The sequence below is a fragment of the Haliotis cracherodii genome, unplaced genomic scaffold (genome assembly GCF_022045235.1).
Source record: "Haliotis cracherodii isolate W230 unplaced genomic scaffold, xgHalCrac1.p SCAF_34, whole genome shotgun sequence".
Taxonomy (NCBI): Eukaryota; Metazoa; Mollusca; class Gastropoda; order Lepetellida; family Haliotidae; genus Haliotis; species Haliotis cracherodii.
In genome coordinates this window covers 1,106,172-1,123,029 of record NW_027266291.1, presented here as the reverse complement: position 1 = coordinate 1,123,029, position 16,858 = coordinate 1,106,172, and the positions used below count along the sequence as shown (strand labels likewise).

Genomic DNA, 16,858 nt, shown 5'->3' with positions numbered 1-16,858 from the left:
CTAAGAATTTCTACATAATGGTAGCTAAAGCAAACAACTGGACTTTGTACTTGACAAGTTCCAAAATCAGTTGACACGTGAATCTAGAGGGCTGGGTTAAGGTTTAGCATTTTACATCTTACAACCTGGAACACGTGATCCCTGTTCCGGTACGGATGAGTACCCTGTCAGCTGAGAGGCCGCATTGTGTGCCTTGTATCTGGGGCTGAACAGCGGTCAGGGGCTGACGGCATATGGGGAAGACTCATACCACCGATCGGCACATGTGCCAGTAAAAAGTGCCAGTGAGCTGACCCACATCTCTGTGTTATTGTTTATATCCCCTTTCAGCAGCAGCTGTGTTGTGGCGAGACTGTCCCTCATCTGATAGAACCGGGGGTCAGGGGACATAGACTTACACAGGCTTTTCCCAAAGCATTGATAACATTTGTGTGTCTTATAATAGTACTTATTCACATATATTATTCTTATTCACATGTTACATTATTTGTCTAGTGCATACTAAGTAGTATATAACACCCTGTTCATATAATATTCTTGTTTCGAAAGTAAATACCGTGAGAGGTGTTTCACCAAGAAAGTTTATACTGTGGGGATTTATAGTTAAATTGAACTCTTTTAAAAATATTCTCCAAACGGTTAAGAGTTCCTGAATTATGTTTCCTTTAATTTCCCCACCACCTACCCCTCTAGCCACCTATATTTAGGTCTGTTTCAGCTTGCATGTTCCAGTGTTTTTCTATTGAATTCAATTATGCGTTTTTATTCTATTTCTCCACTCTGGGTCATCCTAAATAAGAACACACACCCCGCCGGCTGCTCAACGCCAGCCTCCCGTCAGCACGTCAAGGCCAAATGATGACAGTACTTTTGTTATCTGATACCACATCTCCAAATAAACTGCAGCGCGGCCCCGGAACAAATCCCTTCAGTGAAGGTCCACATGAACAAATCTCCCACCTCCTAACCGATAAAGACGAGGACGGCTGGATAATTAATCTGCAAGCTGTCTGTAACAGACGACACTTTCTTTATTTCCGGCTGGGAATGCATTTACATTATACAATATCATCTTCAAATAGTTCCACCTATTATATCATCAATCGTGCCAAATGAAGCAGGTAAAGTAGCCATATAGACAGTAAAGATACATATCAGTGTGTTCTTGTGTTATAATGCATTTGTTTCTCAACAAATAATCTTATAAACCAACTGAGCATAACATCGATTTAAGCTACTATATATAATATGATTCATAGGATCAATATTTTGACCTTTGTGTAGTTCTTTTGTATGCCCGTCTTTTACAAATGTTATGTAATGTTACCAATGATTAAAGTTTCATTGGAAACAAAATAAGAAACATGGTTGCAAAATTACCCATAAAATCTAAGTTAGATACAACACATTGGCAAAGAAATATATTTCCAAGGGTAAACACAATTATCTTAGTAGTAAAGTCCAAAAAATTACAGTCACATCATATGCTTCTTCGGCATAACTCTCAACCTATAAAATTGATCTTATGCGTGTTGTTATTCATTTCGCTCTACAACCTGTCTCGGAAACTATATTTCTTCCCTTTAACACGGGTATTCTCTATCCAAACGTCACTATGGAAATAGCCTGAAAACTTAGTGGCACATCTTGGAGCCTCGCATTTTTCGCATGGAAATAGTTTAAAATACGTGTTTGAAATATTATTATCTCATTCCTTAACCATTAAGGCATAACATTACTTAAAAGGAGTCGCTCTATACCCCCTCTTGGAAACTATATAGCTTCCCTCAAACACGGGAGGATATCTATACAAACGTCCGAATGGAAATAGGCTAAAACTTAGTGGCACATCTGGGAGCCTCGCATTTTTCCTATCGAAATTACTTAAAAGACGGGTTTGAAATAGTATTATCTCCTTACTTAACCGTTTAGGCATAACATAAAGTAAAAAGAGTCGCTCTATATTCTGTCTCGGAAACTATATAGCTTCCCTTTACCACAGGGGGTTGTCTATGAAAACGTCCGAATGGAAATAGCCTGAAAACTTAGTGGCACATCTGGGAGCTTCGCATTTTTCGCATGGAAATAGTTTAAAATACGTGTTTGAAATATTATTATCTCTTTACTGTACCGTTTAGGCATAAAATAAAGTAAAAAGAGTCCCTCTAAATCCTGTCTCAGAAACTATATAGCTTCCCTTTACCACAGGGGGTTGTCTATGCAAACGTTCCCATCGAAATAGACTTAAACTTAGCGGCACATCTGGGAGCCTCGCATGTTTCGCATGGAAATAGTTTAAAATACGAGTTTGAAATACTATTTTCTCCTTCCTCAGCTAGTTTTCAGGCTATTTCCACTGGGATGTTTGAATAGATAACCCCCCCGCGTTAAAGGGAAGCTGTATAGTTCTCCAAAGGGGGTATTGAGCGACTCCTTTTACGTTATGTTGTACCTAAATAGTTAAGGAAGGTGAACATAGTATTTCAAACCCGTATTTTAAAGTATTTTGATGCGAAAAATGCGAGGCTCCCAGATGTGCCACTAAGTTTTAAGGCTATTTCAATAGGGACGTTTGTATAGACACAACCCTGTCTTAAAGAGAAGCTATATAGTTTCCATTACGGGGTAAAGTGCGACTGTTTTAAAGTTATTTTATGCCTAAATGGTTCAGGAAAGAAATAATAATATTTCAAACACGTATTTTAAACTATTTCGATACGAAACATGCGAGGCTCCCAGATGTGCCACAAAGTTTTCAGGCTATTTCCGCATGAACGTTTGCATAGATGGCCCCCCGTCTTAAAGGGAAGCTATATTGTTTTCCAAACGGGTTACAGAACGATTCCGTTTACGTTTGTTTATACCTGAATAGCTGAGGAAGGAGGAAATAATATTTCAAACCTGTATTTTTAGTAATTTCGATGCGAAAAATGCGAGGCTCCCACATGTGCCACTAAGTTAATAGACTATTTCAATAGGGGCGTTTGCATAGACAGCCCCCCGTCTTAAAGAGAAGCTTTATACTTATCTAAACGGGTTACAGAACGATTCCGTTTACGTTTGTTTATAATATTTGTAAATGTAATATGTGTGAAGAAAATATGTCCATATTAGCGATTAGGTAGCTCAGTGTCTAAAACTTTGTGGCACATCTGGGAGCCTCGCATTTTTCGCATCAAAATACTTTAAAATACGGGTTTGAAATACTATGTTCACCTTCCTTAACTATTTAGGTACAACATAACGTAAAAGGAGTCGCTCAATACCCCCTTTGGAGAACTATACAGCTTCCCTTTAACACGGGGGATTATCTATACAAACATCCCAGTGGAAATAGCCTGAAAACTTAGTGGCACATCTGGGAGCCTCGCATTTTCCGCATGTGAATAGTTTAAATACGGGTTTGAAATACTATTTCCTCCTTCCTCAGCTATTTAGGTATAAACAAACGTAAACGGAATCGTTCTGTAACCCGTTTGGATAAGTATATAGCTTCTCTTTAAGACGGGGGGCTTTCTATGCAAACGTCCCTATTGAAATAGCCTATAAACTTAGTGGCACATGTGGGAGCCTCGTATTTTTCGCATCGAAATTACTTAAAATACGGGTTTGAAATATTATTTCCTCCTTCCTCAGCTATTCAGGTATAAACAAACGTAAACGGAATCGTTATGTAACCCGTTTAGAAAACTATATAGCTTCCCTTAAACACCGGGGGCTGTCTATGCAAACGTCCCTATTGAAATAGTCTATTAACTTAGTGGCACATCTGGGAGCCTAGACTAAAATCTAGTCTCTGAAATGAACATATCGTACATAAAGAAAACAGTTGTTCAGTTATCTTAATAAAAATATAATAAAAAGGAGCCCAGTGACTCTCTTCATTCCTGATACTGCAGTGATCTAGGCTTGCCAAACATTATAGACTTGCATGGGCTGTATTTGATATATATTTGTATCAGGGTCTGTAAGACAGACTACTGGGAGCCTCGCATTTTTCGCATCAAAATACTTTAAAATCCGGGTTTGAAATACTATTTTCACCTTCCTTAACTAGTTAGGCATAAAATAACGTAAAAGGAATCGCCCTCTGTCCCGTTTTGAAAAACTATATAGCTTCCCTTTAAACGTCCCTATTGAAATAGCCTTAAAACTTAGTGGCACATCTGGGAGCCTCGCATGTTTCGCATGAAAATAGTTTAAATTTACGAGTTTGAAATATATTTTCCCCTTCCTCAGCTATTTAGGTATAAACACCGCGCACACTGGAATCTGTCGAGACAGGACTTTAACTGATCAGAATTTGTAATACAAGTCGATATCAATTGTTCCGAATGTACTATGATTCATAATAATACTTCTTTGAACTTTGTTTCCATTTACATGTGTTATCATCTGTTATAATATTCCTAATACGGACCTCTGTCTAAATCAGACTAACTTTTGACCCCACAACAAGTAAAACGTTCATTTCACCTGGATGTCAAAACAATGACTCAATGAAGTCCAAAGCAGATATTCCACTGCACTGCACAATACACATTGAACGTCAAAAGCCCCTTGCATGAATGCGAATGCGATAGGGTAATTCTCTCAAATGTTGGAGTCAAAAGGAATTTCAAAGCTTTGTACTTATAGATTGCGGTGTTCTCAGCATTTCAGAGAATTCTGCGCTCGTCCTCACGGTAGACTACACCAAATGCATGGTGATAAATGATGATTGGAGATCTCCATTTGTTTGTTGTTTAACGCCACACTCACCAGTATTCTAGCTATATGACGGTGTCTGTAAATAATCGAACCTGCACCAGACAACCCAGTGATTAACATCATGAGCATCGATATACACAATTGGGATACAATGACATACATCAAGTAAGTCAGCGAGCCTGACCACCCGATCCCGTTAGTCGCCTTGCTGACGACCAATTCTAACACGGCGCTTCACGGGTTAATATTGTTAGCAGCGGGTGACCACGCCTGTATGAACACCACCAAGCCGATAGTCCTTCATTTCCTAATGAACGTCCGTATGCCGCGTGATTGCGTTATCAATTCGAATTACGAATTCCCCGATGTCTAACAATAACATCAAAGAGGGTCGGAATTTGTTCACGTGAGAAGGCACTGTCTTCATCTGACAGCCTACCTACCCATAAACCTACAAATGTAGATTTAAAAAAAGCATAACTAAGAAATCATTTTTACGAAATAGGATTGTTAAAAATACTTAAACAAAAATGCCATTAAAATATCCACTTTAAGAACGATTTTGTAAATTCTGTAATTGTGATACTGTTGAAGATGAAGTTCATTTTCAATCTTACTCTGATCTTAGATTTTGGGAAAGATGTAGCTTCCCTAGATCTTATTTTATATACGTAGTAGTTGAAAAGCTTGTACATTAATTTAATGTCAAGTTCTACTTTTCTTAATCCCCCTCGCCGCACTTCGATCTGAAATGCATAATTGGCGTCTCAACGACCACGGGAGGTATTTACAGGTTGTTACAAATAGCAATCCCCGTCATTTGAATCGGCCAGATGATGTATTTTTAGTAATGAATTTGGTATTGTTCGTTATTCATGATGTGACACACTTATGCAATATTTTCGCCTTCGTTAACGGTACCAAAAAAACCAGAGATGTAATGATGATTTCCCCCGATATTGTGCAGTCTGGATCAATTAGAATTGAACTAAAGGGTTTGGCAATGACACTATGGTCATATAATTTCGTCTACCGTAAACAAACCATTTCATCGACTTAGAATTGATTAAGTATGCAACTAACTCTTCTGACAAACACTAAATGTATTTTGATATTAAAAAGTACAGAACATTGAAAAAGTCTCAAGAAGTCGGCGTGAGAGTTCTGGAGACAGATGGTGAACTGGGGGCGTCCCGTATTTCCACAGCCCTGTAATACGGGATCTGGCGAGGGAGACTTGCCGCCAGTCTATGTAACCCAACTCTACCCCGGGTTCACGCTTACTGGCACTTCTTTGTGGCTCCCGGCACACGGCACATATGAGCCTTCCCCCACTCGCTGACGGCCATACAGTTACAATGTACGCCTCACGCGTGGACAACGATGTGTCGTTTTAATGTAATGATGACTCCTACATGTTAAGGAACTACATACCTACAGAAACACACAGCTCCTTGTTTAGCACGGAATAAACACTGTTTTACGTAATACAGGGCATACATATGTGGGACGATCTAACAAGCAGAAAAATACAAACTGAACGGAAGATTTCTTACTGAAATGTAACAACTATAATTATCTAGTTTCGAAATATGTGACCTCTGTAGTATTTCCGCCTGTGACCAATAACCCCAATAAAGTACACGGTTGCGAATGGTTGTAATTCCCCGCTTTTCTATCCCTGACCCACATTACACAAATAACACATTGCTTGCATAAGCAGAGGAAAATTTTGCTCCACATGTGAGTCAGGTATTTGAGTATGTGTACAGGGTATAAATCATCCGATGGTATCAGTGTTATACAACATGAAGGTTATGTATAGCTTGGGCCTGGGTCTGGGCCTGGTCCTCCCTCAGCTCGGGTAGCCACGCCATAATATAACTGCAGGAGATATGAGCTCTTACTATTTCAACGTTTTCGGAGTTGTGTAAAACATTGTATGTAGGATCAAGTAGGTTCAGTGCACACTAGCCCTCGCACCTATTTCAGTGCGTGACTTGGTGGGTGTATTGAGTCAATATGCCAGTGATTAAGTGAGTTGGATTTATCGCCGCTTTCAATAGTATTCCAGTAATATCACGGCGTGTGGGAGGAAAGCCCGAAGTGGTGCAGGTCTCAGAGGTTTACCACTTTGGTGAAACCCACGGGCAAGAAAATGGTGCTGACAAACCTAGAAGCATCATATTCAATTACAAGACGTACCTTCCGTTTGGCAAAGTTGCAAGGCTATGGCCATGATTTTGGGGACTCATCACAATGGCATCACGCGGATTTGCTCTCCTGGTTAACATAACAGACAAGAAAAACATGAAGGTGTTTAAGTCAGCCAGTTGCGGTAAAGGTAATCAGCCGCTGTGTGGGTTGTGTAACTAAACCAATTGCCTTTAGTGTGTTCGGGAGTTAAAATTTAACGTATCATCGGCATTATTTCAGACATATGGCGACGAAAACAACTTTTATTATCTGCAAGCATGCCATATAAATACAAAGTTATATTTAAAAGAAAATGTGTCACACATATTTTAGCATATGGAGAGAAAATGCAGGTTGGACGTACTCCAGTATACTGCCAAGCACGAGGCCACGAGGCAGAGATGTGGACACGTCCTTCAGAGAGTGGACGATCATGTCCACTCTACCGCTCTTCAGAGAGTTCTCTAGCTCCAGTGTCCAGAGTGCGGACTCCCCAATCTGAAGTTATATCATCACTAGAATCAATATGGTCAGCTGAGTGAGTGCATGAAACCAGGCACCCGGGCACACACGTACACTGCTAAAGTGTCTTCAGATCCAAATACAAACCCGAACACGTTCCTTGTTTACCATCTAAGCATGTTTTAGATTTAAAATATGTTCATAATATAAAAGTATTTAGAACCAAACATTCTTCATAATATTTCGATTTAGTATATGCAGTTAATCTGTTGTAAACATACGTACTTCTTTTTGACGAAAGAACGGAGGCTAAATGCCGTATGCCACTATGAAGTATATTCCCCACATTTCTAAAAAATGTTTAAATTGTGGAAATGCTGTAGACGTGGAATGAGATGTTCTTACATGTTTTAGATCTGAAATGTGGTTAAATAAAACATGTAAACCTATCTTCCGTTAAGGGTTCAAACACGTCTCGAGCTATACATGTCTTCATGTTTGATACTGGTCAGCATATTACAGTGTGGTGATGTGTCAGCAGTGATCAGGAGCTAGTCGTGGTACGGTGATCATCCATATGCGATGATCTTAGCTATCGTAAGTCTCATAATGTTGATATGCCTGTGAAAGTCTTAACATCAAGATCGTAATGGGAATCAGCTTTATATTTCAATAACGTTAAGTATGTAGCGGAAACTATTTCTGCATGCATTATTTAAACCTTGAAACCCTCTTTGTAGTTGAATTAAATAAGCTGACATTTATTTATTGATATATGATTTATTAATAAATGATAATTTGAAACAGTAATATACGAAAACTCTATGTGGTGTTCTTCGATAACGTGATGGGTGCCTTAAAATGCCACTGTTTTCTTACCTTAACTATGGACTGGCTCAAATCTCTATCTCCTGGAGTTGACATGGTAACTGAATAACACAAAACAAATCAGATATAAGCATTTTACACAGATTATAAGTTGACTTCTTTGTTTAGATTTAGCAGACTGTGGTGCCCGCCAAATACCTACCTGTTTCAAACTGTATATCTGGGCGGTGCTCCTGAAGTTTCGATACCAAGTAGTTGGACTGAATAAGTGCGAGCTGAAAATGGTAATAAAGGACATGTGTTATGCATTGCATGATGCTCACGGTGTGGAAATAACAAAGAGATAACTCTCCTACCTACAGATGGCCGGCTGCTGCGAGTGTGTCAAGACATTAATAAATACTACAAATGGACACTTTGTTTCCATAATATCCAATACCATAACGTTTGTTTGTTTGTGTGTTAACGCCGCACTCCAGCTATATGACGGCGGTCTGTAAATAATCGAGTCTGGACCAGACAATCCTGTGATTGATATGAGCATCGATCCACGCAGTATGGATACGATGACATGCATCAAACAAGTCAGCGAGCCTGACCACCCGATCCCGTTAGTTGACTTATACGACAAGCACGGGTTGCTGGAGATCTATTCATTGCATGCCAACCAGTCAACACATTCACACTGAGGTACAACCACAAACTCGACCCACTTAGTCGCCTCTACTTGTTTCAGCACCCACCCCACTAGCCACCACCCCCTTTATAAATGTTGTTTTTTTTTTATACGGAATGTAATTATCCACAATGTATGACATAAATAAAACTGTTTCATTTATTAAACGACCCAAGTCGGCATATTTGCTGACCGTTAATAACCGAGAAGGCAGGATTGGATCGGCCCTGGAGATCCATATTGTAATTAAGTCTCAACGTCTACTTTTGGCTTGCAGTAGACACAATGTCTATATGTACATACACAGTCCACATTCCTATCTCAGTTCACATATAGACTCATAAGTATTGAGGTTTCACCAAGTGTGTTACCATGCAGATTGATATATGAAACACAAACTGTCCGTCGGCGTTTACTTCATGTGATTGTGAATGTTATGTACAGAATGTTCTTTTCTTGAAGATGAACATCTTGTTATATTCAAGTGTCCTTTATAAAAAGATGTACGAGATACATATAGCTAAACAGGTCAACTATCTTAGAACATGCATATCCCAAAAGTTGCAATGCAGAAAAAATACAGGATCGATGGTCGTACATATTCGACACGTGAAACATGACTAGACGTATAAAAGTGGGGAGGTGCACGCTAAACGTTGTCGGTCAGCAACTATTTAACTCCGACGTCACGCACGACTATAAAATATAACTGGGGCACAACGGAACATCGTCGACGGATAACTGGAAGTAAAGCAATTGCAGTCAGCTGTTGGTAGGGTATACAATCTCGGTCAATTTGACATAATGCAGCGAGATCCAGCATACGTTGCACTTAATTGCCCATCCGACCTTGTCACAGCTTTCCATATATTTGCTGAAGAGTCCTACAGAAAACATTTTGTTACGTACAGCAACGTTTTCACACGTTAGATCTGACTAGGAGAGCTGGTAAAAGTGTATGTTCAAAATTTTAGACAATATGATCGACTACATGCTTAGCTTGATAGCTGTCCCAGCGAGTGCACAGAGTGACATGAAGACAATAGGGGCTGTATGTCAGGCTATAGAAGAGGACGAAGTGGCAATATTAGGACCCGGCGCACTTCTAGCGAGTGCACAGAGTGACATGAAGACAATAGGGGCTGTATGCCAGGCTAAAGAAGAGGATGAAGTGGCAGTATTAGGACCCGGCGCACTTCTAGCGAGTGCACATAGTGACAATAGAAGACAATAGGGGCTGTATGCCAGGCTATAGAAGAGGTTGAAGTGGCAGTATGAGGACCCGGCGTACTTCTAGCGAGTGCACAGAGTGACATGAAGACAATAGGGTATGTATGCCAGGCTATAGAAGAGGTTGAAGTGGCATTATGAGGACCCGGCGTACTTCTAGCGAGTGCACATAGTGACATGAAGACAATAGGGGCTGTATGCCAGGCTAAAGAAGAGGTTGAAGTGGCAGTATTAGGACCCGGCGTACTTCTAGCGAGTGCACAGAGTGACAATAGAAGACAATAGGGGCTGTATGCCAGGCTATAGAAGAGGTTTAAGTGGCAGTATTAGGACCCGGCGTACTTCAAGCGAGTGCACATAGTGACAATAGAAGACAATAGGGGCTGTATGCCAGGCTATAGAAGAGGATGAAGTGCAGTATGACCGTCAACACAACACCCAACACAATTGTGGGTCCGCCCCTGTGTCAGTAGGTCAGTTAAGCGTTACGTTGTGTAGGCTGAATGATATAAAAAATTCGGCAATACTTTCAGTGTTTTGTAACATAATACCTCATTTCGACACTCCCTATATCAATCCATAAATAATGTTCACATTAATAACATTTTTATTTGAAAAAAAGTAGACCTGTGTTATTTTTTTCATGCGCGTTCACCCCATATTATTGTGATAACGTTTCGCGACCCCATCTCGTTCGCTGTCTCATTTTTTCATATATGTTTTCTTTCACGCCCCCGATGCCTCCCCTACAATAAATTATGTACAAGGCCCAATTACATTTATATGATGAACAATCTAGATATGACAGTACTATCCTTCACGTCTGCAAAACAAATATTGAAAACGGAGTTTGAAGTCTTCTAGTTGTTTTCAAAACGATAAACACAAATTCATGGAATCTACTGATTGACCAGGAGCGAAACTTATACCACAAACTCGTCCACGATAGAGGCATGGAAAGCATACATCATCATCACATAATCCTATCATTTCCATAATAATTTTCGGAGATATCTAATATGTCTTTAGTTCAAAATATTTGATATTCACTTACTTTGCTCTCTCGTGATCCAACTTTAAAGACTCTTTTGGTTGACATATTGGCAGTATAGAGGTGAGGCGCGGAGGGGTTAACGTGCGCGACAGTTGACGGCGACTATGAAGGAGAGTGAGAGGGATAGGGTACCTTATACCCCTGTTGCTGGACCCCTTATCTAACACGGGGCGGGGCCTGTGTTTGAAAACCCGGAAACAAATGCAAATAATCGGGTGAGTCTATGGAGTGGATCATTAAACTGCTGTTATACAAGACAATGCCAGTAGAATATCCGCTGTGCGGGTCGGGGTGTACTAGACACATTTATATGATCACATGCGAGTATGAACCTTGTGCAGTCAGTCGAACGTACATGTAGTTCCCACGCGTCACCCAAGGCTAGTTAACTTACACAGTGGTCGTATCCATGTAAGGATATATCAGCACTTCTAGTGTGTAATTAATATAAAAAAATACTACAACCGCGACGTCTGCGTGAACAAGATGATAAATGTAAATGTGTATTGGTGTCAGGCGAGTGTCTGGGGGTAGGTGGGGTAAGTAGGGGTGGTGGTGTCAGGAGTGTGTCTGGGGGTAGGTGGAGTAAGTAGGGGTGGTGGTGTCAGGCGAGTGTCTGGGGGTAGGTGGAGTAAGTAGGGGTGGTGGTGTCAGGAGTGTGTCTTGGGGTGAGTGGGGGTAGTGTTGTCAGGTGTATCTGGGGTGAGTTGGGGTGGAGGTGTCAGGTGTATCTGGGGTGAGTGGGGTTGTAGTGTCAGGTGTGTGTCAGGGGTGAGAGGGGGTAGTGGTGTCAGGCGTCTATCCGGGAGTGAGAGGGTGTGGTTGCGTCAGGTGAGTGTCTGGGGGTGACTTGGGGTAGAGGTGTCAGGTGTGTCTGGGGTGAGTGTGTGTGTGTGTGTGTGGGGGGGGGGGGGGTGTCAGGTGTGTGTCTGGGGGTAAGTTGGGGTAGTGGTGTCAGGCGTGTATCGTGGGTGAGAGGGGTTCGTGGTGGTGTCAGGTGAGTGTCTGGGGGTGGGGTGTCATGCGATGATGTCAGATGTGTGTCTTGGGTGACAGGAAGTGGTGGTGTCAGGTGTGTGTCTGGGGTGACTGAGCGCCAGGTGTGTGTGTGTGTGTGGGGGGGGGGGGGTTCTTGGGGTGATGTCAGGTGTGTGTCTGGGGTGAAAGGAGTGGTGGTGTCAGGTGTGTGTTTTGGGTGAGAGGGGGTGGTGATGTAAGGTGTGTATCTGGGGGGTGGTGGTGTCTTGGGGTTAATGTCAGGTGTGTGTCTTGTGTGAGAGGAAGTAATGGTGTCAGGTGTGTGTCAGGTGTGTGTCGGTGTGTGTGTCTGTTGTGAGTGGTGTCAGGTGTGTGTCTGGGGTGACTGAGTGCCAGGTGTGTGTCTGGGGTGAGTGGTGTCAGGTGTGTGTCGGTGTGTGTGTCTGGGGTGACTGAGTGCCAGGTGTGTGTCTGGGGTGAGTGGTGTCAGGTGTGTGTCGGTGTGTGTGTCTGGGGTGAGTGGTGTCAGGTGTGTGTCGGTGTGTGTGTCTCGGGTGAGTGGTGTCAGGTGTGTGTCGGTGTGTGTGTCTCGGGTGAGTGGTGTCAGGTGTGTGTCGGTGTGTGTGTCTCGGGTGAGTGGTACTCACTGCTGTAGTAGGCGGCCTGTCACTACCATTGTAGAAGTTGTAGTACCCGCAATAGTACTCACTGCAGCAGTAGACGGCCTGTCACTACCACTGTTTTAGTGCCAGGTGTGTGTCTGGGGTGAGTGGTGTCAGGTGTGTGTCGGTGTGTGTGTCTGGGGTGACTGAGTGCCAGGTGTGTGTCTGGGGTGAGTGGTGTCAGGTGTGTGTCGGTGTGTGTGTCTGGGGTGAGTGGTGTCAGGTGTGTGTCGGTGTGTGTGTCTCGGGTGAGTGGTGTCAGGTGTGTGTCGGTGTGTGTGTCTCGGGTGAGTGGTACTCACTGCTGTAGTAGGCGGCCTGTCACTACCATTGTAGAAGTTGTAGTACCCGCAATAGTACTCGCTGCTGTAGTAGACGGCGTGTCACCACCATTCTAGAAATTGTAGTACCCGCAATAGTACTCACTGCTGTAGTAGACGGCCCGTCACCACAATTATAGAAGTTGTAGTACCCGCAATAGCACTCACTGCAGCAGTAGACGGCGAGTCACTACCATTGTAGTAGTTGTAGTACCCGCAATAGCACTCACTGCAGCAGTAGACGGCGAGTCACTACCATTGTAGTAGTTGTAGTACCCGCAATAGTACTCACTGCTGTAGTAGGCGGCCTCTCACTACCATTGTAGAAGTTGTAGTACCCGCAATAGTAATCCCTGCTGTAGTAGACGGCCTGTCACTACCACTGTTTTAGTTGTGGTAGCCGAAATAGTACTCACTGCTGTAGTAGACGGCGCGTCACTACCATTGTAGTAGTTGTCGTAGCCGCAATAGTAGTTGTAGTACCCGCAATAGTACTCAATGGGGTATTCACGATAGTAATATTATTGACCACAATCATGTAGTCACACCACTATCAGTTTAATGGAGTTACAATAGAGTGAGTAAATATGGTTTTACGCCACGTTTCATTCTATTGCAGGAAGATCAATAACGGGGGACACCAGAAATGGGGTTCACAAATTGTACCCATGTCTGGAATCGAACCCAGGTCTTCAAGTCTTTAAATAGAGGTCGTACCACTAAGATTGTACTGGTTGTAGCACTGGTAATTTTAAAGAAGTCGTACAACCATCATGTGTAAGTAGTTCTCTTCTATCTTTCTGATTTGATGATAGCGGCGTTATAACCGGGTCGTAATACAAGTATGATCTGTTCGTGGAACACTGATGTAATCCTGAGACTCAATTTGTTGGCGAGGTTCGTCAAGCCCGTGAAGTCCAGTGCCTTAACACATCACATTGTGATTAAATGGCCGAACTGGGATCTCAAAATACGATCTTCAATGCACTTGTCGTGGGGACTATATTGAACCCTGGCTCGGAATTACTGAGCAAGGGTTCACAGATTGCTTTAGTGTTTCACAAATTGCTTTAGTGTTTCACAGATTGCTTTAGTGGTTCACAAATTGCTTTAGTGTTTCACAAATGGCTTTAGTGGTTCACTGATTGCTTAAGTGTTTCACAGATGCTTTAGTGTTTCACAAATTGCTTTAGTGGTTCACAGGTTGCTTTAGTGGTTCACAAATTGCTTTAGTGTTTTACAAATTGCTTAAGTGGTTCACAGATTGCTTTAGTGTTTCACAAATTGCTTCAGTGGTTCACAGGCTGCTTTAGTGTTTCACAAATTGCTTAAGTGGTTCACAGATTGCTTTAGTGGTTCACAGATTGCTTTAGTGGTTCACAAATTGCTTTAGTGTTTCACAGATTGCTTTAGTGTTTCACAAATTGCTTAAGGGGTTCACAAATTGCTTAAGTGGTTCACAGGTTGCTTTAGTGGTTCACAATTTGCTTTAGTGTTTCACAAATTGCTTAAGTGGTTCACAGATTGCTTTAGTGGTTCACAGATTGCTTTAGTGGTTCACATGTCATTGTTTTAATGGTTCACAAATCGGCTTAGTAACGTACATGTTCATATCCCAGAGGGACATATATTGAAGCACTTCTCTTCAGAACAGTTTTTCATAAGTTGTCACCAAACATTTGTTTGCAGTTATGTAAGTATGTCGTAATGATGTTTCATTGTGGTGAAACACGAGCTTCGTACGTACCCTTATATAAGGAGGTGATTTTATAGTCACGGTTTAATGAATCGCTGTTTTTTGGACACTTTGAAAAAGCCTGCTTATGTAAAGTTTCATCCCACATTGCTATCTATAACCCAGTTTTACGTACTGGAACACTCAGATGTGTTTACATAACCTGTGTGAGTTTTGAGCTTTTGGCGGGTGCTATGGCGGAGTTTAGTGAAGGATGCAGGCTTGGTAACTACACATTTAGATCACGAGCTTCACGTTGCCCTGCTCGATATGCTTCTGTGTATGCTGTGTCAGCCAAACGTACACGAGAACCGCAAACATAATTTAATTATATTTCAACTTGGCATCGAGCTTTAACCAATGCCTTGTATATTGCGGTTCATTGTTGTGATACGTATACCATTGCTCGGTAAGTTACACGCAAAGCTGCCGTGTACCAATGTACAGTAGTGAGCTATGCAATGATACTATTGTATCTTAAAGCAATATCTTAAGTCTTATATAATGGTACTAGGTTGTCTCAGTAGTAGTCGTGGTAGTGGTAGTAGTAGTGTTCGTAGTGTTAGTGGCAGTGGTAGTAGTCGTGATAAATACAGGCCTTCTCCCGCACGTTCCCATATCTTACAGGATATCTGCATGCAGTGTGGTTCAGGTAATAGTGACACAGGCAGATACAGTAATCTTGGAGCTAACGGGGGTCATTTGCTTCAGCCTTGATAATATGCGTTACTGGGTAATTATTCAATTTGTGCATTTAGGCATGTGTGAAATGATGAGGCGAAAAGGTCTGAAAGAGTTCAATCAGCTTTTGCTGGCCATAATACAAGCAAAGTATCTGTCGTCTGGATGTCGTGCCACGTCAGACACCCCCCGCTGTTACTTGCGCAGACATGCTATATGTGGACAGATACTAGACAGTATAGCTACACAGAACACTGGGGCTTTGTTGTCTCTTCTTCCCGTGGTATTTATATGCCTTTTCCATGCGGTTTGAGTCTTCACAGAGAGAAGAAGAACTCTATGAAACCCAATGTCGATTCATAGCCAACGTACTGTTAGCTCACAGGTATAACTTCAGTAACCCATGCTTGCCGTAAAAGGCGACTATGCTTTGTAAGAGGCGACCAACGGGATCGGGTGGTCAGTCTCGCTGACTTGGTAGATGCATGTCATCGCATCCAAACTGCGTAGATCGCTGCTCATGATGTCAATCAACAGACTCTCTTATTTACAGACCGCCGTAATGCAGCTGGACTATTGCTGAGTGCGGCGTTAAACAATAAACAAACACATCTAACATAAGGGCCTCTCTCCGGGAAGTATTAGTGGCAAGACAGGTGACTGAGCTCCGACCTAGAAATACTTTGGGAGAGAGCGTGATATTAAGTTGCCGCCCCAAACTGATTGAGTGTCTTTTTAAGAGTGAGCATGTCCGAATATGTCTGTGCTGACTCCAATTAACATTACAGATATGTATAGATATACGTTGTTTTTTCACCTGTTCTGATGTGATATCAGTTTGATGAGTTGTCTCGACTACTGTTCAGTGCCAGTGCAATCTGAGACTGATTTTTTTCAGTTATGTATATATACCACGGCTAACTCAAAGTGGGAGTAGTAGTCTCTCTTAAAGGTTAACATTGATTGTACTGGTTGTTCGTTAAGATGGTGGTCTTCGTGAGGTTTTATAAAGATGTTATAGTTTTCCAAATGTCCAAATAAAGAATATTTTTAAATCTGCATGCCGACTGAACAAAACATGTAGGTGTTTTTTTCTCAGCTATCATTGTGTTACCATTCTGGGTATCCATCTTGGGGACTGCACACGTGTTGGGTAAGATGGGCTGTACTGACTGACCCAGTAACACACACAGATGTAACCATGGGTTGCTGTCTGTGTGATTCACTGTGTCAGGTTCCACTCACAATGTGCTGGATACTTATCAATACGATGCAAACTGTATGTGTATTGCGTCTTTGTTTGTAATTTGTGTGACTATTTCTATT

The 16,858-nt window shown here is 41.9% G+C and overlaps 1 protein-coding gene across 3 annotated transcripts in view; it reads right to left on the bottom strand.

Annotated features, from left to right (window-relative positions):
* The window catches only part of LOC139477684 (porphobilinogen deaminase-like), a 91,272-nt gene that overhangs the window by 15,424 nt on the left and 58,990 nt on the right, over positions 1 to 16,858 (bottom strand). For all 3 annotated transcript variants that reach the window (XM_071260062.1, XM_071260063.1, XM_071260064.1), the window contains 4 exons: positions 8,399 to 8,471; positions 8,248 to 8,297; positions 7,271 to 7,404; positions 6,916 to 6,993 (listed from right to left, as the gene is read on the bottom strand). In XM_071260062.1, the coding sequence (XP_071116163.1) occupies positions 6,916 to 6,993; positions 7,271 to 7,404; positions 8,248 to 8,297; positions 8,399 to 8,471 (335 nt within the window). The remainder of the gene's footprint in view (positions 1 to 6,915; positions 6,994 to 7,270; positions 7,405 to 8,247; positions 8,298 to 8,398; positions 8,472 to 16,858) is intronic.